We start from the raw sequence: 21,607 nt of genomic DNA on the forward strand, positions 1-21,607 counted from the left end.
GGGCATCTTGGTCTAATGGCACTTGCCAGTACCCCTTGGTGAGGTTTATGGTGGTGAGGTAACGGGCTCCCCCCAGCTTGTTTAAAAGGTCATCAGGCCTGGGCATGGGGTAGGCGTCCGAGACAGTGATGGCGTTAAGCTTGCGATAGTCCACACAAAACCGAACAGACCCATCTTTTTTAGGGACTAACACCACGGGAGAGGCCCAGGGGCTGGACGAGGGTTGGATCACCCCCAGAGCCAGCATGTTTTCAACCTTCCGCTCTATGTCCTGAGCCGTCCTCCCTGTGGCTCTGAATGGCACACACTTGATAGGGGCGTGGGTGCCTGTCTCTATTTGGTGGACAGCCAGGTCAGTGCGTCCGGGTCTGTTTGAGAACAGCTGTTGATGCGAATGCAGCACCTCCTTGATCTTCGTCTGCTGGGCAGGGGTCAGCTGGTTTGAGAGGGGAATAGACTCCAGCAAGGAGCCGGCTCCAGTCCTTGTGAGTAAATCCACCAAGGGATTTTCCCCCTGCCCCTCCCAGTGTCTGCACACGGCCAGCACCAAGTTCTGCCTGTTTCAGTAAGGTTTCATCATGTTCACATGATAGACCCGGTGGCGGTGGGCCCGGTTTGACAGTTTCACCACATAATTTACGTTATTTAGCTGTTTGACGACCTTGAAGGGCCCATCCCAGGCCGCTTGCAGCTTGTTTCGCCGCACAGGTATAAGGACCATCACTTGATCCCCGGTGGCATAGGCTCGGGCCCTGGCGTTACGGTCATACCAGACCTTTTGCTTCCTTTGGGCCATGGAGAGGTTCTCCCTGGCCAGGCCCATGAGCTCGGTGAGTTTTTCCCGGAAGGTCAGTACATACTGTACCACTGACTCCCCTTTAGGGGAGGCCGTTCCCTTCCACTCTTCTTTGAGCAAGTCCAAGGGTCCCCGTACCCTCCTTTCATACAGCAGCTCAAACGGGGAGAACCCCGTGGATTCCTGGGGCACCTCCCTGTATGCAAACAGCAGGTGGGGTAAGTACTTGTCCCAGTTATGGGGGTATTGATTTATGAAGGTTTTCAGCATCTGCTTCAGAGTCCCATTGAACCTTTCCACCAGCCCATTGGTCTGCGGGTGGTAGGCTGTGGCCCAGGTGTGCCGGACCCCACACTTGTTCCACAAGCTTTGCAGTAAGGCCGACATGAAGTTGGACCCCTGATTTGTGAGGACCTCCTTGGGGAACCCCACTCTGCTGAAAATGGACAGCAGTGCATCTGCCACGGTGTCAGCGTCGATAGAGGTTAAGGCCACTGCTTCTGGGTATCGCGTGGCAAAATCTACCACTACCAAAATATATTTCTTCCCCGAACGCGTTGCCTTGCTGAAGGGGCCCACTATGTCTATAGCCACTTTCTGGAAAGGCTCCTCTATGATGGGCAGTGGCCGCAGGGCAGCTTTCCCCTTGTCCCGGCTCTTCCCCACCCTTTGGCAGGGATCGCAGGACAGGCAATACAGACGGACAGCTGCAAAGATCCCTGGCCAGAAAAAGTTCTGTAACAACCTTCTCCTGGTGCGGTGGATCCCCTGGTGTCCTGCGAGCGGGACATCATGAGCTAGGTACAGCAGCCTGCGCCGGTACTTTTGGGGAACCACCAGTTGCCTCTGGACCTTCCATGGCTCCGCTTTGCGTCTGGGAGCCCATTCCCGGTACAGGAATCCCTTTTCCCACAGGAATCTCTCCCTGCAGCCCTCCCCCAGCTGCGGAGCTGGGCTGAGACTGGCCAGTTCCCTCAGCTTTTGCAAGGAGGGGTCTCTCTGCTGCTCTGCCTGGAATTTTTCCGCTCGGGCAGGAGCAGAGGCTACTTCCCCATCCCTGCCTGGCTCCAGCATCCCTGGCCTGTGAGATCTGGTTTTTGGGAGCCCCCTTTCTCTCAGGGTTGGCCCCTGTGGCTTTGGCTGGGCCTGTACCCCTGAATCTGGGGAGCGCACCCCTCGTTTTCTTTGGCTACGGGTCAGGATCAGGGCACGAGGGCGTTCACCTTGCCAGTTCTCCAGGTCAGCCCCCATCAGTACATCTGCCGGCAAATGGCTGTGCACGCCCACTTCCTTGGGGCCTTCCTTCTTCCCCCATTTCAGGTGCACCCTGGCCATGGGCACCTTGAAAGGGGTCCCATCAATTTCTGTTATTGTCAGGTGGGAATCGGGTATCATGCAGCCCGGTGCCACCACCCCGGGTTGGGCCAGCGTTACGTCAGCGCCTGTGTCCCAGAACCCCGTGACCTTTTTCCCATCTACCTCGAGGTGTTTGAGACACTTGCTCCACAGAGGTAGCGCTGCCCCCACTCTGTAAACTGGCCTTTGAGCCTTTGGTCCCCCTGAGGAGCTGGTCTGTGGGGCGGATTCGGCCCAGTTTGAGTGCCCCTTGTTAGCACCACCCGCCTTGGCCGCCAGCCCCTCTGACTTCTGGGACCCCACCCAGTTGACTCCATGACCCCCCGGCCTGCTCAACCTGTCTGGGAGCCTGGGGCACTGGGCTGCTCTATGCCCCTTTCGCCCACAGCGGTAACAGCCTGGGTCTGGTTGTGTCCCTCGGGCCGGCTGCTCTGTTCGGGCTCTGTTTGGCTCTCTGGGGGGTGGGTGGCTGGCCCCTCTTTCCTGGGCTTGCCCAAGAGGTGGTCCCCTCTGTCGTACAGTTAGGGACCGGTCTTTTTGAGATTCTCGGTTTCTCCAGGACTTCCTCTTCCTCCGGGACTCCCTCTCTCTCCGAGACTCCCTCTCCTTGTGGGGCTCACTTTTAAACCTGGCCCGGCTGTTTGTGAAGTTATCTGCCAGTTTCCCTGCATCATGTGAGTCCCCTGGCTTCCGGTCCACGAGCCACACCCTCAGGTCAGGTGCGCACATCTCGTAGAATCGCTCCACAACCGCCAGCTCGATCAGGTCCTCTACGGACTGGACTTCCATTCCGAATGCCCACTTCTGGTAGTATTGCTTCAGGCGGGCGGTTGTATCTACGTGGGTTTCCTCTGGCCTCTTCTGCGCCTCCTGGAACTTCTTCTTGTACATCTCCGGAGTCAGCCCGAACTTATGCAGCAGGGCCTGTTTGAACCGTTCATAGTCCCCAGGCTGCAGCCCCACCAGCTGGCTGAGCACCGCTGCGCCCTTCCGGCCTAGCAAGGGGGTGAGGTGCCGGAGCCACTCATCTGGGGGAACCTCATGCAACTCACAGGCTCGCTCGAAGGCGGTAAGGAACTCGTCCATGTCCCCTGTGTCCTGACACTGGGCCAGCACACGCGTCTCCAAGTGACTGGCCACCCCGAGCCGTCTGGCCCTCTCCCCGCTTACCGCAGCTGGGGCCTCTTGGCGTCTCGCCTCTGCCATGGTTCGCTCATGCTCCCGCTCTCGCTCTCTCTCCTCCCGCTGTCTCTCTTGTAGCTGGCACTCGTGCTCACGCTCTCTTTCTCGTTCCTGGCGCTCAAGCTCACGCTCTCTTTCTCGTTCCTGTCGCTCACGCTCTCTTTCCCGTTCCTGGTGCTCCAGTTCCTTTAATTTTACCTCGAGTTCCAGCCGTCTCAGCTCTGCGGCGGGGGACTCTGCCCGCGATGGACCACTGCTAGCTGAGCGCGACCTGGTGGGCACCGCGTCTGTCGGACGGCGTCGAGCCCCTGCTCCTGTCGGAGAATCCGAAATGCTTCCCGAGGCTGACCGGCCACTTTTTGCCGGGACAGGCTCTGCCCCCCCGGATCGGTCATTCTCTTCCAGCTGTGCAATCAGCTGGGCCTTGGTCGCCTTCCCCACGGTCAGGCCCCTCTCTCTGCACAGCCCTGCTAGCTCTGCCTTCAGGAGTCGGGTATAATCCATCTCCCCGCTATTTCCCGGGGTATCCACTCACCAGCAGCAGCTGCAGGAATGGCTCTGTTCCCCCTCTGGCTCTTGTGAGACTCCTTCCTTCTCTGGTGCTCAGTCAGCCACTGCTGGGAGCTCATCCGTGGGTGCAGTGCATCCCACTTCTGACACCAGTGTGATGGGGTTCAGGGGTCCCCCTGCACTGCACCCCGTCCGCTGGCAGGAGTGACTCTCACTCAGCAGGTACAACAGCAGGTTTATTAGGCAACAGATGTCCAGTTTCTCATAGAAGCAACAACATAGCAGCCAGAGACAGTCCTTCCAACCTGTCCTGGGGGGAAGACCCCGAGGGGTGCCCCTCTGGGGTGTAGCTTTCCCCTCCTCAGGCTGGCTGCCTTCCAGCTCTCCCTTCTCCTCGCCTCTAACTGCCGCCCCCGATTCAAAACCCAGCTCAGCTCCTCCCTGCTCTTTGTTTAGGCAGAGGTGTTATCTGCCAGTTGTAGCCCCAGGGTCATCCTTAGCCACTGGGAGCTGCTGCTTGCCTCTGACATCCAGCCTGACTCACACATGCACCCCCCCCACTTCATCACAGCCCAACAACCCCACCCGACAATCACAGACTCCCAGCGCTGGAGGGGACCTCAGGAGGTCATCAAGTGCAGCCCCCTGCCCAGAGCAGGATCAACCCCACTAAGTGATCCCAGCCAGGGCCTGGTCAAGCCGGGACTTAAAAACCTCTCGGGATGGAGAATCCACCACCTCTCTAGGCAACACATTCCAGTGCTTCACCTCCCGCCTGGGGAAGTAGTTTTTCCTAATATCTAACCTACACCTCTCCCTCCTCAGCTTCAGACCATTGCTCCTTGTTCTGCCATCTGACACCACTGAGACCAGCCTCTCTCCATCCTCCTCAGAGCTCCCCTGCAGGAAGTTGAAGGCTGCTATTAAATCACCCCTCAGTCTTCTCTTCTGTGAGCTAAACGAGCCCAAATCCCTCAGCCTCTCCCCATAGGTCTTGTGCTACAGACCCTTAATCATTTTTGTTGCCCTTCGCTGAACCTGCTCCAGCACATCCACATCCTTTCTATAGCAGATGGCCCAGAATTGAATGCAATATTCCAGATGTGGCCCCACCAGAGCTGAATAGAGGGGAACAACCACTTCTCTAGATCTGTTCGAAATGCTTCTTCTAATGCACCCCAGTATATCGTTAGCCTTAGCTACCAGAGCACACTACTGAGTCATAGCCAGCCTCTCATCCTCTGTAATCCCCAGGTCCTTTTCTGCTGCACTGCTGCTGAGCCAGTCAGTCCCCAGCCTATAACAATGCTTGGGATTCTTCCGTCCCAGGTGCAGAACTCTGCACTTCTCCTTTTTGAACCGCATCAGATTTCTTTTGGCTCAATCCTCCAATTTATCTAAGTCACTCTGGACTCTAACCCTGCCCTCCAGTGTACCTTCCTGACCCCCTTAGTCTCATCTGCAAACTTGCTGAGGGTGCAATCCATCCTCTCATCCAGGTCACTAATAAAGATGCTGAACAGTACCGGCCCTAGAACCAGTCCTTGGGACACTCCACTTGAAACCAACCACCAACCAGACACTGAGCCATTGATCGCTCCCTCTTGGGCCCCTTCACCAAGCCAGTTTTCTATCTGTCTTACAGTCCATGTATCCAAGCCACACTTCCTTAACTTATGGACAAGAATGCTGCGGGAGACTGTATCAAAAGCTTTGCTGAAGTCAAGGTATATCACATTCACTGACTTCCCCATGTCCACAGAGCCTGTTACCTCCTCAGAGAAGCTAATCAGATTGGTCAGGCAGGACTTGCCCCTGGTGAATCCATGTTGTCTACTTCTGATCACTTTCCCCTCTTCCAAGTGCTTTAGAATGGATTCCTTGAGGATCCCCTCCATTATTTTCCCACGTACTAAAGTAAGACTGATCAGTCTGTAGTTCCCTGGATTGTGCTTCTTTCCTTTTTTAAAGCTGGGCACTACGTTTGCCTTCTTCCAGTCATCAGAGATCTCCCCTGATCTCCAAGAGTCTTCACAGATAATGACCACAGGCTCTGCAAGGACCTCTGCCGATTCCCTCAGTACCCTTGTGTGCATTAAATCCAGACCCATGGACTTGTGTACATCTAGCTTTGCTACATAGCTCTTAACCTGTTCTTTCCCCACCAAAGCCCTACCCAAACCCTGTCCCCACACACCCCGTTCTACACATACAGATCCCAGGGTCCCAGCCCACAACTGTGGACAGCAGCGCCATCCACCCGGGGGGCTCCCCGCCTGCACCCCACATACCCACTCCTTGCGGCGACTGTGCGTGGTGAAGTCATACACCGGCACCTTGACACTCTTGCCCTTCTTCAGCTTGCGCAGCACACTGGTCAGCAGGTCTAAGTCGAAGGCATCGGGGTGGTCGAAGTTGTACTCGTTGTGGGCAGCCAGCTCCTGCTGCTCTTTATTTAGCACCTGTGTGGGCGGAGCAGCAAACAGGGGAGAGGCCCAGGCCCGGCATGCGGAGGGAAGCGGGAGGGGCACAGGACAGGCTGATGAAAATGGAGTAACCCCTCAGGTCTGCTGAAATTCAGACTGAGCCCAGATTCCCCACTCAGGATGGGCCCTGAGCAGCTGCCCCACTGGTGGGCAGCCAGCCCCTCCACCCTCCCCCCCTGGCAGCAGCAGCTCAGTCTCGGGGCAGGGCCCGGGCAGCTCTCCACCTCAGCCCAGGGTGCCCAGGCTCACCTTATAGAAGCAGTCCATGGACAGCAGCACCACCCAGGGCACATCCAGAGCCTCAATGATCTTATTGGCCACAGTGGTCTTGCCTGACGCACTCCCTCCACACAGGCCTGGGGAGAGAGATCCACCCAGGACTCAGGGTTAGCCACAGCTGCTGCCTCCCCAGCCCCACCAAGAGAGTCACGGGGGTCAGTGAGAAAACAAGACCACAGCCCACCTGCCATCTGGCGAGGGCCCAGATGGTGGCAGCAGCCATCACCAGCAGCCCCCAGGTCTGTGCCCTACACTTCCCCAACAAGGCCCCAGAGGGAACACACTGGGCCAGCTAGCCAGGGCTCCTGGCCACGGCACTCAGCCACCCCTCCTCAGAGCAGGGCATGGCCCCTGCTAAGCCACAGCCACGAGTTTGGAGAAGGCCTGCCCGCAGGACGGCTGCTGGCCCTGGACACCCTTGGGGCAATGCGCGGGGAACGTCAGAGAAAGGGGAGGCATGCCTGGCCTCGTGGCTGCTGGTCCCCGCTCAGCGGCCAGGGACAGGCTAGAGCTCGGCTGGACTCACGGCTACCGGATATGCTGCCTGGAGACATCTTTCCACACCTGCAAATGTGACTGTGGGGCAGGCACAGCTCAGTGCTTTGAGCAGTGGCCTGTTACACCCACGGTTGAGGCAAATAGACTGAAAAGAAACCCCTGTCACAGATGGTGCTAGGTCCTCTGGGAGGACAGGGGACTGGGCTCGATGACCTTCCCAGCTCTATGAGACAGGTGTCTCTCCATGTGTTACACAAACCCAGCTGTGGGCGCTCTGCTGGTCAGATGGGCAGCACCTGAACCTCTCCTGGGCAACCACACACACCGAGCCTGCAGGGAACACGGCCACTGACCGCCCTGGCTTACTAGTGCCCCTCAATTACCCTCCCTCACCCGGCTCTCCCCTCCACAATGCTCCAGCAGCCACCGACCCCTCCGGCTCACCATTTCCCCTTGCCACTGGCCCTACCCCTGCCACCCACCGTGGGCTCAGGCCCTGGCACAGCCTCACCAGTCCCTAGCCCCTCATCACTCAGCTTCCCCTCCACTTCCTCCTGCTCATTGTAAAGCCTCCCACTTGCTTCCTGTCACCCCACGTGGGGCACTGCTGGACCGTGGGAGGGACAGAGAAACCACTGTTGCAAGCACTGTTCCACATTGTTTCAAATCTCGCTCCAAGTGGGCCAAGCGAGAGGGTCTAGGAAAAGCTGCCGAGCCGCTGCGTCTGCTCATGCTCTTCACAGGCATCTATCGCTTTCGGAGTGGAAGTTACCAGGACTGGCTCTGAGCTTGTATTTCAAGTGCTTGGGGCTGGGGTGACTGACTGATGTACATGCGCAGCACACAGAGGTCACTGTAAATCGACAGTGTCTTGCCAACATCGTTGCACTGATCGGGACCAGCAGGAGCCCGGCTCCACCCTGGGCAGTGAAGTTAGGAGGAGCATCTGGTTGGAAGCAAGAACAAGAGAGTCTGCTTGAGAGCACATGCCTGGGACTCTGCACGTCAAAGGAGCGACTGATAAATGCGTTTCCGATTGACACGGCGTTGCCTAATCTCCCCTGAAAAGCTCCTGTGCAGCAGAGCTGGAGCAAATCAGGACGTGGCGGCGTGGCTCACTGGGCAGGCGTGGGGATGGGGGTGCACAGCCCTGCCTGCTGCCGTCCTCTCTGGCAGCAGGCTCACACTCACAAGCAGACAGCACAATCCACTGGATTCCTCACTCAGCGACGCCAACAATCATACAGGCTGCCGCTGCCACAGCTAGAGACACCCCCCCCGGCATTGCAGAGAATGACCTGCCTCAGCTACACAAGGGCCATCCCAATGAAGGCCTGGACCTGCTTCTTAGTCTGGGGTATGGGCCAATCTCTGACAGCCTCCACTTTAGCTGGCTCTGGCTTTAAGCAGCCGCTGCCCACCTTGTGGCCCAGGTAGGTCACCTCAGCCATCCCCACCTTGCACTTCCCTGCCTTGATAGTCAGACCAGCCTTCTGGAGTCGGTCCACCACCTGCTTGACCTGGGACACATGGTCCTTCCACGTCTGGCTGAAGACGCAAACGTCGTCCATGTAAGCCAGGGCAAAGCTCTCCATCCCTTTCAGTAGCTGGTCCACCAGACGCTGGAAGGTAGCGGGTGCCCCCTTGAGGCCAAAGGGCAGGACCAGGAACTCGTAGAGCCCCAAAGGGGTGATGAAACCCGACTTCAGCCGGGCATCTTGGTCTAATGGCACTTCCCAGTACCCCTTGGTGAGGTCTATGGTGGTGAGGTAACGGGCTCCCCACAGCTTGTCTAAGAGATCATCAGGCCTGGGCATGGGGTAGGCGTCCGAGACAGTGATGGCGTTAAGCTTGCGATAGTCCACACAAAACCGAACAGACCCATCTTTTTTAGGGACTAACACCATGAGAGAGGCCCAGGGACTGGACGAGGGTTGGATCACCCCCAGAGCCAGCATGTCTTCAACCTCCTGCTCTATGTCCTGAGCCATCTTCCCTGTGGCTCTGAATGGCACACACTTGATAGGGGCGTGGGTGCCTGTCTCTATTCGGTGGACAGCTAGGTCAGTGCGTCCGGATCTGTCCGAGAACAGCTGTTGGTGCAAATGCAGCACCTCCTTGATCTCCGTCTGCTGGGCAGGGGTCAGCTGGTCTGAGAGGGGAATAGACTCCAGCAAGGAGCCGGCTCCAGTCCTTGTGAGCAAATCCACCAAGGGATCATCCCCCTACCCCTCCCAGTGTCTGCACACGGCCAGCACCAAATTCTCTCTGTCCCAGTAAGGTTTCATCATGTTCACATGATAGACCCGGTGGCTGTGGGCCGGGTTCGACAGTTCCACCATATAATGCGCATCATTTAGCTGTTTGATGACCTTGAAGGGCCCATCCCCGGCCGCTTGCAGCTTGTTCCGCCACACAGGTACAAGGACCATCACTTGGTCCCCGGTGGCATAGGCTCAGGCCCTGGTGTTACGGTCATACCAGACCTTTTGCTTCCTTTGGGCCATGGAGAGGTTCTCCCTGGCCAGGCCCATGAGCTCGGTGAGTTTTTCCCGGAAGCTCAGAACATACTGTACCACTGACTCCCCTTCAGGAGAGGCCATCCCCTCCCACTCTTCTCTGAGCAAGTCCAGGGGTCCCCGTACCCTCCTTTCGTATAGCAGCTCAAACAGGGAGAACCCCATGGATTCCTGGGGCACCTCCCTGTATGCAAACAGCAGGTGGGGTAAGTACTTGTCCCAGTCATGGGGGTATTGATTCATGAAGGTTCTCAGCATCTGGTTCAGAGTCCCATTGAACCTCTCCACCAGCCCATTGGTCTGCGGGTGGTAGGCTGTGGCCCAGGTGTGCCGGACCCCACACTTGTCCCACAAGTTTTGCAGCAGTTCTGACATGAAGTTGGACCCCTGATCTGTGAGGACCTCCTTGGGGAACCCCACTCTGTTGAAAATGGACAGCAGTGCATCCACCATGGTGTCAGCGTCGACAGAGGTCAAGGCCACTGCTTCTGGGTATCGCGTGGCAAAATCTACCACCACCAAAATATATTTCTTCCCCGAATGCGTTGCCTTGCTGAAGGGTCCCACTATGTCTATAGCCACTTTCTGCAAAGGCTCCTCTATGATGGGCAGTGGCCTCAGGGCAGCTTTCCCCTTGTCCCGGGTCTTCCCCACCCTCTGGCAGGGATCCCAGGACAGGCAATATAGACGGACAGCTGCAAAGATCCCTGGCCAAAAAAAGTTCTGTAACAACCTTCTCCTGGTGCGGTGGATCCCCTGGTGTCCTGCGAGTGGGACATCATGGGCTAGGTACAGCAGCCTGCGCCGGTACTTTTGGGGGACCACCAGGTGCCTCTGGACCTTCCATGGCTCCGCTTTGCGTCTGGGAGCCCATTCTCTCCCTGCCGCCCTCCCCCAGCTGTGGAGCTGGGCTGAGACTGGCCAGTTCCCTCAGCTTCTGCAAGGAGGGGTCTCTCTGCTGCTCTGCCTGGAATTCTTCCGCTCGGGCAGGAGCGGATGCTACTTCCCCATCCCTGCCTGGCTCCAGCACCCCTGGCCTGTGAGATCTGGTTTTTGGGGGCCCCCTTTCTCTCAGGGTTGGCCCCTGTGGCTCCTGTGGCTTTGGCTGGGCCTGTACCCCTGAATCTGGGGAGCGCACCCCTCGTTTTCTTTGGCTACGGGTCAGGACCAGGGCACGAGGGCGTTCACCTTGCCAGTTCTCCAGGTCAGCCCCCATCAGTACATCCGCCGGCAAATGGCTGTGCACGCCCACCTCCTTGGGGCCTTCCTTCTTCCCCCATTTCAGGTGCACCCTCGCCATGGGCACCTTGAAAGGGGTCCCGTCAATTCCTGTTACCGTCAGGTGGGAATTGGGTATCATGCAGCCCGGTGCCACCACCCCGGGTCGTGCCAGGGTCACGTCAGCGCCTGTGTCCCAGAACCCCGTGACCTTTTTCCCCGTCTACTTCGAGGTGTTTGAGATGTTTGCTCCACAGAGGTAGTGCCGTCCCCACTCTGTACACTGACCTCTGAGCATTTGGTCCCCCTGAGGAGCTGGCCTGTGGGGCGGACTCGGCCCAATCCGAGTGCCCATTGTCAGCACCACCCGCCTTGGCCGCCAGCCCCTCTGGCTTCTGGGACTCCACCCAGTTGACTCCATGACCCCCCGGCCTGCTCAACCTGTCTGGGAGCTTGGGACACTGGGCTGCTCTATGCCCCTTTCGCCCACAGCGATAAACAGCCTGGGTCTTGTTGTGTCCCTCGGGCCGGCTGCTCTGTCCAGGCTCTGTTTGGCTCTCTGGGGGGTGGGTGGCTGGCCCCTCTTTCCTGGGCTTGCCCAAGAGGTGGTCCCCTCTGTCGTACAGTTAGGGACCGGTCTCTCTGAGATTCTCGGTTTCTCCGGGACTCCCTCTCTCTCCGAGACTCCCTCTCTTTGTGGGGCTCACTTTCAAACCTGGCCCGGCTGTTTGTGAAGTCATCTGCCAGTTTCCCTGCATCGTGTGAGTCCCCTGGCTTCCGGTCCACGAGCCACACGCTCAGGTCAGGTGCGCACATCTCACAGAATCACTCCACGACCGCCAGCTCTATCAGGTCCTCTACGGACTGGACTCCCATTCCGAACGCCCACTTCTGGTAGTATTGCTTCAGGCGGGCGGTTGTATCTACGTGGGTTTCCTCTGGCCTCTTCTGCGCCTCCTGGAACTTCTTCTTGTACATCTCCGGAGTCAGCCCGAACTTATGCAGCAGGGCCTGTTTGAACCGTTCATAGTCCCCAGGCTGCAGCCCCTCCAGCTGGCTGAGCACCGCTGCGGCCTTCTGGGCCAGCAAGGGGGTGAGGTGCTGGAGCCACTCAGCTGGGGGAACCTCATGCAACTCACAGGCTCGCTCAAAGGCGGTAAGGAACTCATCCATGTCCCCTGGGTCCTGACACTGGGCCAGCACACGCGTCTCCAAGTGACTGGCCACCCCGGGCCGTCTGGCCCTGTGATGGGGTTCAGGGGTCCCCCTGCACTGCACCCCGTCCGCTGGCAGGAGTGACTCTCACTCAGCAGGTACAACAGCAGGTTTATTAGGCAACAGATGTCCAGTTTCTCACAGAAGCAACAGCATAGCAGCCAGAGACAGTCCTTCCAACCTGTCCTGGGGAGAAGACCCCGAGGGGTGCCCCTCTGGGGTGTAGCTTTCCCCCTCCTCAGGCTGGCTGCCTTCCAGCTCTCCCTTTTCCTCGCCTCTAACTGCCGCCCCCGATTCAAAACCCAGCTCAGCTCCTCCCTGCTCTTTGTTCAAGCAGAGGTGTTATCTGCCAGTTGTAGCCCCAGGGTCATCCTTAGCCACTGCGAGCTGCTGCTTGCCTCAGACATCCAGCCTGACTCACACATGCACCCCCCCACTCCATCACATCTCTCCCCCCTTCCAGACCGCACTGAGCGAGGTCACTTAGCCAGTGACCTGGGGAAGTTCGGGGCCCTCCCTGCGTGACAGGGCATCGGCTATGGTGTTGTTGTTCCCCTTGACGTGGACCACCTCCATGTCGTAGTCCTGCAGGAGCAGACTCCACCGCAGGAGCTTGGCGTTGGCCCCTTTCATGTGATGCAGCCAGGTCAGGGGTGAGTGATCGGTGTACACGGTGAAACGCCGTCCAAACAGGTACGGCTGCAGCTTCCCCAGCGCCCACACCATGGCCAGACATTCCTTCTCTATGGCCGCGTAGCTCTGCTCCCGGGGCAGCAGCTTCTTACTCAGGTACACGATGGGGTGTTTCTCCCCTTTGTCAGTCACCTGCATTAGCACCGCCCCCAGCCCCACGTCCGAGGCATCGGTGAACACCAGGAAGGGCTTGTTGAAGTCTGGATTTGCCAGCACTGGGGCCCTGACCAGAGCCTCCTTCAGCGCGCAGAGGGCCTCTTGGCACTGCTCGGTCCAAACCACCTTGTCAGGCTTTCCCTTTTTACACAGCTCCGTGAGGGGGGCTGCGATGGAGCTAAAGTGGGGCACAAACCTCCGGTAGTACCCCGCCATCCCAATGAAGGCCTGGACCTGCTTCTTAGTCTGGGGTGTTGGCCAATCTCTGACAGCCTCCACTTTAGCTGGCTCTGGCTTTAAGCAGCCGCTGCCCACCTTGTGGCCCAGGTAGGTCACCTCAGCCATTCCCACCTTGCACTTCCCTGCCTTGATAGTCAGACCGGCCTTCTGGAGTCGGTCCACCACCTGCTTGACCTGGGACACATGGTCCTCCCACGTCTGGCTGAAGATGCAAATGTCGTCCATGTGAGCCAGGGCAAAGCTCTCCATCCCTTTCAGTAGCTGGTCCACCAGACGCTGGAAGGTAGCGGGTGCCCCCTTGAGGCCGAAGGGCAGGACCAGGAACTCGTAGAGCCCCACAGGGGTGATGAAAGCCGACTTCAGCCGGGCATCTTGGTCTAATGGCACTTGCCAGTACCCCTTGGTGAGGTCTATGGTGGTGAGGTAACGGGCTCCCCCCAGCTTGTCTAAAAGGTCATCAGGCCTGGGCATGGGGTAGGCGTCCGATACAGTGATGGCGTTAAGCTTGCGATAGTCCACACAAAACCGAACAGACCCATCTTTTTTAGGGACTAACACCACGGGCGAGGCCCAGGGGCTGGACGAGGGTTGGATCACCCCCAGAGCCAGCATGTCTTCAACCTCCCGCTCTATGTCCTGAGCCGTCCTCCCTGTGGCTCTGAATGGCACACACTTGATAGGGGCGTGGGTGCCTGTCTCTATTCGGTGGACAGCCAGGTCAGTGCGTCCGGGTCTGTCCGAGAACAGCTGTTGATGCGAATGCAGCACCTCCTTGATCTCCGTCTGCTGGGCAGGGGTCAGCTGGTCTGAGAGGGGAATAGACTCCAGCAAGGAGCCGGCTCCAGTCCTTGTGAGTAAATCCACCAAGGGATCATCCCCCTGCCCCTCCCAGTGTCTGCACACGGCCAGCACCAAGTTCTGCCTGTCCCAGTAAGGTTTCATCATGTTCACATGATAGACCCGGTGGCTGTGGGCCCGGTTCGACAGTTCCACCACATAATTCACGTCATTTAGCTGTTTGACGACCTTGAAGGGCCCATCCCAGGCCGCTTGCAGCTTGTTCCGCCGCACAGGTATAAGGACCATCACTTGATCCCCGGTGGCATAGGCTCGGGCCCTGGCGTTACGGTCATACCAGACCTTTTGCTTCCTTTGGGCCATGGAGAGGTTCTCCCTGGCCAGGCCCATGAGCTCGGTGAGTTTTTCCCGGAAGGTCAGTACATACTGTACCACTGACTCCCCTTCAGGAGAGGCCGTCCCCTCCCACTCTTCTCTGAGCAAGTCCAAGGGTCCCCGTACCCTCCTTCCATACAGCAGCTCAAACGGGGAGAACCCCGTGGATTCCTGGGGCACCTCCCTGTATGCAAACAGCAGGTGGGGTAAGTACTTGTCCCAGTCATGGGGGTATTGATTCATGAAGGTTCTCAGCATCTGGTTCAGAGTCCCATTGAACCTCTCCACCAGCCCATTGGTCTGCGGGTGGTAGGCTGTGGCCCAGGTGTGCCGGACCCCACACTTGTCCCACAAGCTTTGCAGTAGGGCCGACATGAAGTTGGACCCCTGATCTGTGAGGACCTCCTTGGGGAACCCCACTCTGCTGAAAATGGACAGCAGTGCATCTGCCACGGTGTCAGCGTCGATAGAGGTCAAGGCCACTGCTTCTGGGTATCGCGTGGCAAAATCTACCACTACCAAAATATATTTCTTCCCCGAACGCGTTGCCTTGCTGAAGGGGCCCACTATGTCTATAGCCACTTTCTGGAAAGGCTCCTCTATGATGGGCAGTGGCCTCAAGGCAGCTTTCCCCTTGTCCCGGCTCTTCCCCACCCTCTGGCAGGGATCGCAGGACAGGCAATACAGACGAACAGCTGCAAAGATCCCTGGCCAGAAAAAGTTCTGTAACAACCTTCTCCTGGTGCGGTGGATCCCCTGGTGTCCTGCGAGCGGGACATCATGGGCTAGGTACAGCAGCCTGCGCCGGTACTTTTGGGGAACCACCAGTTGCCTCTGGACCTTCCATGGCTCCGTTTGCGTCTGGGAGCCCATTCCCGGTACAGGAATCCCTTTTCCCACAGGAATCTCTCCCTGCAGCCCTCCCCCAGCTGTGGAGCTGGGCTGAGACTGGCCAGTTCCCTCAGCTTCTGCAAGGAGGGGTCTCTCTGCTGCTCTGCCTGGAATTCTTCCGCTCGGGCAGGAGCGGATGCTACTTCCCCATCCCTGCCTGGCTCCAGCATCCCTGGCCTGTGAGATCTGGTTTTTGGGGGCCCCCTTTCTCTCAGGGTTGGCCCCTGTGGCTTTGGCTAGGCCTGTACCCCTGAATCTGGGGAGCGCACCCCTCGTTTTCTTTGGCTACGGGTCAGGACCAGGGCACGAGGGCGTTCACCTTGCCAGTTCTCCAGGTCAGCCCCCATCAGTACATCCGCCGGCAAATGGCTGTGCACGCCCACTTCCTTGGGGCCTTCCTTCTTCCCCCATTTCAGGTGCACCCTCGCCATGGGCACCTTGAAAGGGGTCCCATCAATTCCTGTTATCGTCAGGTGGGAATCGGGTATCATGCGGCCCGGTGCCACCACCCCGGGTCGGGCCAGCGTCACGTCAGCGCCTGTGTCCCAGAACCCCGTGACCTTTTTCCCGTCTACCTCGAGGTGTTTGAGACACTTGCTCCACAGAGGTAGCGCTGCCCCCACTCTGTAAACTGGCCTCTGAGCATTTGGTCCCCCTGAGGAGCTGGTCTGTGGGGCGGATTCGGCCCAATCCGAGTGCCCATTGTCAGCACCACCCGCCTTGGCCGCCAGCCCCTCTGACTTCTGGGACCCCACCCAGTTGACTCCATGACCCCCCGGCCTGCTCAACCTGTCTGGGAGCCTGGGGCACTGGGCTGCTCTATGCCCCTTTCGCCCACAGCGGTAACAGCCTGGGTCTGGTTGTGTCCCTCGGGCCGGCTGCTCTGTCCGGGCTCTGTTTGGCTCTCTGGGGGGGGCGTGGCTGGCCCCTCTTTCCTGGGCTTGCCCAAGAGGTGGTCCCCTCTGTCGTACAGTTAGGGACCGGTCTCTCTGAGATTCTCGGTTTCTCCAGGACTCCCTCTCCCTCCGGGACTCCCTCTCTCTCCGAGACTCCCTCTCCTTGTGGGGCTCACTTTCAAACCTGGCCCGGCTGTTTGTGAAGTCATCTGCCAGTTTCCCTGCATCATGTGAGTCCCCCGGCTTCCGGTCCACGAGCCACACCCTCAGGTCAGGTGCGCACATCTCGTAGAATCGCTCCACAACCGCCAACTCGATCAGGTCCTCTACGGACTGGACTCCCATTCCGATCGCCCACTTCTGGTAGTATTGCTTCAGGCGGGCGGTTGTATCTACATGGGTTTCCTCTGGCCTCTTCTGCGCCTCCTGGAACTTCTTCTTGTACATCTCCGGAGTCAGCCCGAACTTATGCAGCAGGGCCTGTTTGAACCGTTCATAGTCCCCAGGCTGCAGCCCCACCAGCTAGCTGAGCACCGCTGCGCCCTTCCGGCCCAGCAAGGGGGTGAGGTGCCGGAGCCACTCATCTGGGGGAACCTCATGCAACTCACAGGCTCGCTCGAAGGCGGTAAGGAACTCGTCCATTTCTCCTGTGTCCGGACACTGGGCCAGCACACGCGTCTCCAAGTGACTGGCCACCCCGAGCCGTCTGGCCCTCTCCCCGCTTACCGCAGCTGGGGCCTCTTGGCGTCTCGCCTCTGCCATGGTTCGCTCATGCTCCCGCTCTCGCTCTCTCTCCTCCCGCTGTCTCTCTTGTAGCTGGCACTCGTGCTCACGCTCTCTTTCTCGTTCCTGGCACTCGTGCTCACGCTCTCTTTCCCGTTCCTGGCGCTCACGCTCTCTTTCCCGTTCCTGGCGCTCCAGTTCCTTTAATTTCACCTCGAGTTCCAGCCGTCGCAGCTCTGCGGCGGGGGACTCTGCCCACGATGGACCACCGCTAGCTGAGCGCGACCTGGTGGGCACCGCGTCTGTCTGACGGCGTCGAGCCCCTGCTCCTGTCGGAGAATCCGAAATGCTTCCCGAGGCTGACCAGCCACTCTCTGCCGGGACAGGCTCTGCCCCCCTGGATCGGTCATTCTCTTCCAGCTGTGCAATCAGCTGGGCCTTGGTCGCCTTCCCCACCGTCAGGCCCCTCTCTCTGCACAGCCCCGCTAGCTCTGCCTTCAGGAGTCGGGTATAATCCATCTCCCCGCTATTTCCCGGGGTATCCACTCACCAGCAGCAGCTGCAGGAATGGCTCTGTTCCCCCTCTGACTCTTGTGAGACTCCTTCCTTCTCTGGTGCTCAGTCAGCCACTGCTGGGAGCTCATCTGTGGGTGCAGTGCATCCCACTTCTGACAGCAGTGTAATGGGGTTCAGGGGTCCCCCTGCACTGCACCCCGTCCGCTGGCAGGAGTGACTCTCACTCAGCAGGTACAACAGCAGGTTTATTAGGCAACAGATGTCCAGTTTCTCACAGAAGCAACAGCACAGCAGCCAGAGACAGTCCTTCCAACCTGTCCTGGGGGGAAGACCCCGAGGGGTGCCCCTCTGGGGTGTAGCTTTCCCCTCCTCAGGCTGGCTGCCTTCCAGCTCTCCCTTTTCCTTGCCTCTAACTGCCGCCCCCGATTCAAAACCCAGCTCAGCTCCTCCCTCCTCTTTGTTCAGGCAGAGGTGTTATCTGCCAGTTGTAGCCCCAGGGTCATCCTTAGCCACTGGGAGCTGCTGCTTGCCTCAGACATCCAGCCTGACTCACACATGCACCCCCCCACTCCATCACAGGCCCTCTCCCCGCTTACTGCAGCTGGGGCCTCTTGGCATCTCGCCTCTCCCATGGCCTGCTCACGCTCCCGCTCTCGCTCTCTCTCCTCCCGCTGTCTCTCTTGTAGCTGGCGCTCGTGCTCACGCTCTCTTTCCCATTCCTGGCGCTCGTGCTCCCTCTGCCGTTCCTGGGCTTCCAGTTCCTTTAATTTCACCTCGAATTCCAGCCGTCGCAGCTCTGCAGCGGGGGACTCTGCCCGCGATGGACCACCGCTAGCTGAGCGCGACCTGGCGGGCACCGCGTCTGTCTGACGGCGTCGAGCCCCTGCTCCTGTCGGAGAATCCGAAACGCTTCCCGAGGCTGACCGGCCACTTTCTGCCAGGACAGGTTCTGCCCCCCCGGATCGGTCATTCTCTTCCAGCTGTGCAATCAGCTGGGCCTTGGTCGCCTTCCCCACCGTCAGGCCCCTCTCTCTGCACAGCCCCGCTAGCTCTGCCTTCAGGAGTCGGGTATAATCCATCTCCCCGCTATCTCCTGGGGTATCCACTCACCAGCAGCAGCTGCAGGAATGGCTCTGTTCCCCCTCTGGCTCTTGTGAGACTCCTTCCTTCTCTGGTGCTCAGTCAGCCACTGCTGGGAGCTCATCCGTGGGTGCAGTGCATCCCACTTCTGACACCAGTGTGATGGGGTTCCGGGGTCCCCCTGCACTGCACCCCGCCCGCTAGCAGGAGTGACTCTCACTCAGCAGGTACAACAGAAGGTTTATTAGGCAACAGATGCCCAGTTTCTCACAGAAGCGACAGCACAGCAGCCAGAGACAGTCCTTCCAACCTGTCCTGGGGAGAGGAGCCCGAGGGGTGCCCCTCTGGGGTGTAGCTTTCCCCCTCCTCAGGCTGGCTGCCTTCCAGCTCTCCCTTTTCCTAGCCTCTAACTGCCACCCCCGATTCAAAACCCAGCTCGGCTCCTCCCTCCTCTTTGTTCAGGCAGAGGTGTTACCTGCCGGTTGTAGCCCCAGGGTCATCCTTAGCCACTGGGAGCTGCTGCTTGCCTCAGACATCCAGCCTGACTCACACAGGCCCTCCCCCCACTCCATCACACAGGCGCTCTGCCACAAAAGCACACTGCGCCAGAGCACAGGCAGGCAGGCAACTGGGGGGGGCTAAGCTGCTGGTGGGGGCAAAGAGCACAATGAAGGAGCCCAGAGGTGCTTGTTGGCTGGGGCAGGCCTCTCCCAGAGGGTCCCACACCTGGCCCAGCTACTGCTGGGGCTGGGCCTCACCTATCACAAAGGCTTCCTTGAAGGGCGTGCCCGTCTCAGTGTACCAGGGCGGCCGCCCTGCCGTGTAGATGGTCCGTTTGCTGGTCCGCAGCAGCGGGGGCTCAGTCTTCGACTGGCTCGTGGTTCGTTTCCGGGGGGACAGCGCAGGGGTCAGCGGCAGGCGACTCAGCAACGTGTCCAGGGAGTCCTCACCGCTGCCACTGCAGGACCCACTGAGTCAGAGCCTGGCCAGCGCCAGCGCCAGGGCAGGGCTGGCCAAGAGCACATGTGGGGATCCTCAGCCCTACCCCCAGAGCCACACCCCAACCCCAACAAGGCAGCCCACCTCCCAGACCCCCCCTTCTGAACCCCAGCCAGGCCCCGCCCTCCCAATGCCCCACCCCCAAACCCCAGCCAGGCCCCGCCCTCCCAAGGCCCCACCCCCAAACCCCAGCCAGGCCCCGCCCTCCCAAGGCCCCACCCCCAAACCCCAGCCAGGCCCCGCCCTCCCAAGGCCCCACCCCCAAACCCCTGCCAGGCCCCGCCCTCCCAAGGCCCCACCCCCAAACCCCTGCCAGGCCCCGCCCTCCCAAGGCCCCACCCCCAAACCCCAGCCAGGCCCCGCCCTCCCAAGGCCCCACCCCCAAACCCCTGCCAGGCCCCGCCCTCCCAAGGCCCCACCCCCAAACCCCTGCCAGGCCGCTCTCCCGAGGCCCCGCCCCTAGAGCACCCGCCCCACCGCGCGCTCCGACGCGGCCCCGGCCCCGGCCCCGGCCCCGCCCCCACCTGTCCCGCCGCGAGCCAGACCACTCGTCCGCGCCCGCTGCCGCCGCCATCTTGCGCGCCCCGTCGTCGCGGGGGCTGCCGGGAGCTGCGCTGCCCAGGGCCCTGTCTCGTGGCTGCTGTGGGCGGGGCCTCGCCTGGGAACTACAACTCCCGGCAACCCCTGCGCGCGGAGTTTCCTCGGCCCCGCCCCCGGCCTCCCCGCCCCCACGGGCCGCCCACCGCCCCATGGCCCCGCCCCAGAGTGCCAAGCTCGTCCCTGGCCGGGGGCGGCCCGAGGTTGGGCCGGGGCACGTGCTTCCTGGCCGGGGGTGCCCCGCGTGCCCCGCGGCAGTGTCGGGCAGACCCCGCCGGGCCGGGCCGGGCCGGTTCTCTGCCCCCGCAGGCGAAGCGCTGGGGGGCAGCCCCGGGGCCGGGCACACGGGGCCCTCTCCCCCGTGCCGGGGCAGCCGAGCCCAGCGGCTTGCGGGAGCCGCACCGGGGCGCGGGGGGGCGCGGATGCGGGTGCACGTCCCCGGCCCCGGCCCCGGCCCCGGCCCGCCCAGGTCCCGAGGCGGCCTCCGCAGGGAAGGAGCTGCGGAGCCGGGGTGCGGCAGCCCAGCGCTCACGCCAAGCGCCGGCGGCTGTGCCCGTCGTGTGGGATCGGGCCCACCGGTGGTTCCCGGGACCCGGCTCCGCTCAGGACACCGTGGGGTGGCGTCTCTGGGACGCAGCCCCGCGTGGTGTCCCGAGCCGCCGGGGTGGAACTGCTGAGCCGCCAGGTCCCGCTGCCTTGGGTGGGCACAAGGGCGCGGGCGGTGCCCGGGGGCGCAGAGCGACAGCAGGCCGGCAGTGCTGGGGTGGGGGCTGAGCCCCGGCAGGCCAGACTGCCGGGCTCTCTCCCCCGCACGGCACATGGCAGCGAGGCGCCTCCCCGCCCCAGCCTGAAGCTTTCTCGTTAATGTGTGACCAGGGAGATGGGGGGCGCAGGCCCTGGCCAGAGCGATTGCACGATGTGGGCCTGGGGCACCTCTCCATTACCAACCCCCAAAGCCCCACCCTCTCCTGCCTTTACCACGCCTCTCTCCCCATGGCATCTCATCCCGCGGGCACGCGGCATTGGCCACCGCTGATGGGGACGGACGGACAGATGGATGACTAGGGGGGCAATGGCCATGGGGCCCTGCATTTCAAAGGGACCTGGAGCTCTGGCCACCTCTGCTGCTACTCCTGCAGAGGTGGCTGCCAGAGCTCTGGGCCCCTTTGAAATACTCTGCTGCTCCAAGGCCGCAGGGCAGCACCCCAGTCTGAGTGGTGCTAAAGGCTGACTGCCTGTGGCTCCGCCCCCTCTTGGGCATGAGGAGGATGGGGCAGAGTTTGGGGGACAGTAAGAGAGAGGCTCCCCTGGCCCACAAATCAATGGGCTGGTGGAGAGGTTCAATGGGACTCTAAAGCAGATGCTGAGAACCTTCATGAATCAATACCCCCATGACTGGGACAAGTACTTACCCCACCTGCCGTTTGCATACACGGAGGTGCCCCAGGAATCCATGGGGTTCTCCCTGTTTGAGCTGCTATACGAAAGGAGGGTACGGGGACCCTTGGACTTGCTCAGAGAAGAGTGGGAGGGGACGGCCTCTCCTGAAGGGGAGTCAGTGGTACAGTATGTTCTGAGCCTCCG

General features: G+C 60.4%; 1 protein-coding gene across 5 annotated transcripts in view; it reads right to left on the bottom strand.

Moving 5' to 3' along the window:
- Positions 1–20,058, bottom strand: part of LOC142011685 (uridine-cytidine kinase-like 1) — a 45,265-nt gene extending 25,207 nt beyond the window's left edge. For all 5 annotated transcript variants that reach the window (XR_012645169.1, XM_074991580.1, XM_074991581.1 and 2 more), the window contains exons 1-4: positions 19,951–20,058; positions 19,186–19,385; positions 6,580–6,686; positions 6,136–6,306 (exon numbers count right to left, since the gene is read on the bottom strand). Coding sequence is in view for 4 of the 5 variants with exons in the window: in XM_074991580.1 (XP_074847681.1) it covers positions 6,136–6,306; positions 6,580–6,686; positions 19,186–19,385; positions 19,951–20,000 (528 nt within the window). In the remaining variant the exon portion in view is untranslated. The remainder of the gene's footprint in view (positions 1–6,135; positions 6,307–6,579; positions 6,687–19,185; positions 19,386–19,950) is intronic.
- Positions 20,059–21,607: the final 1,549 nt, after the last annotated feature.

Source organism: Carettochelys insculpta, chromosome 3, assembly GCF_033958435.1.
Source record: "Carettochelys insculpta isolate YL-2023 chromosome 3, ASM3395843v1, whole genome shotgun sequence".
Classification (NCBI taxonomy): Eukaryota; Metazoa; Chordata; order Testudines; family Carettochelyidae; genus Carettochelys; species Carettochelys insculpta.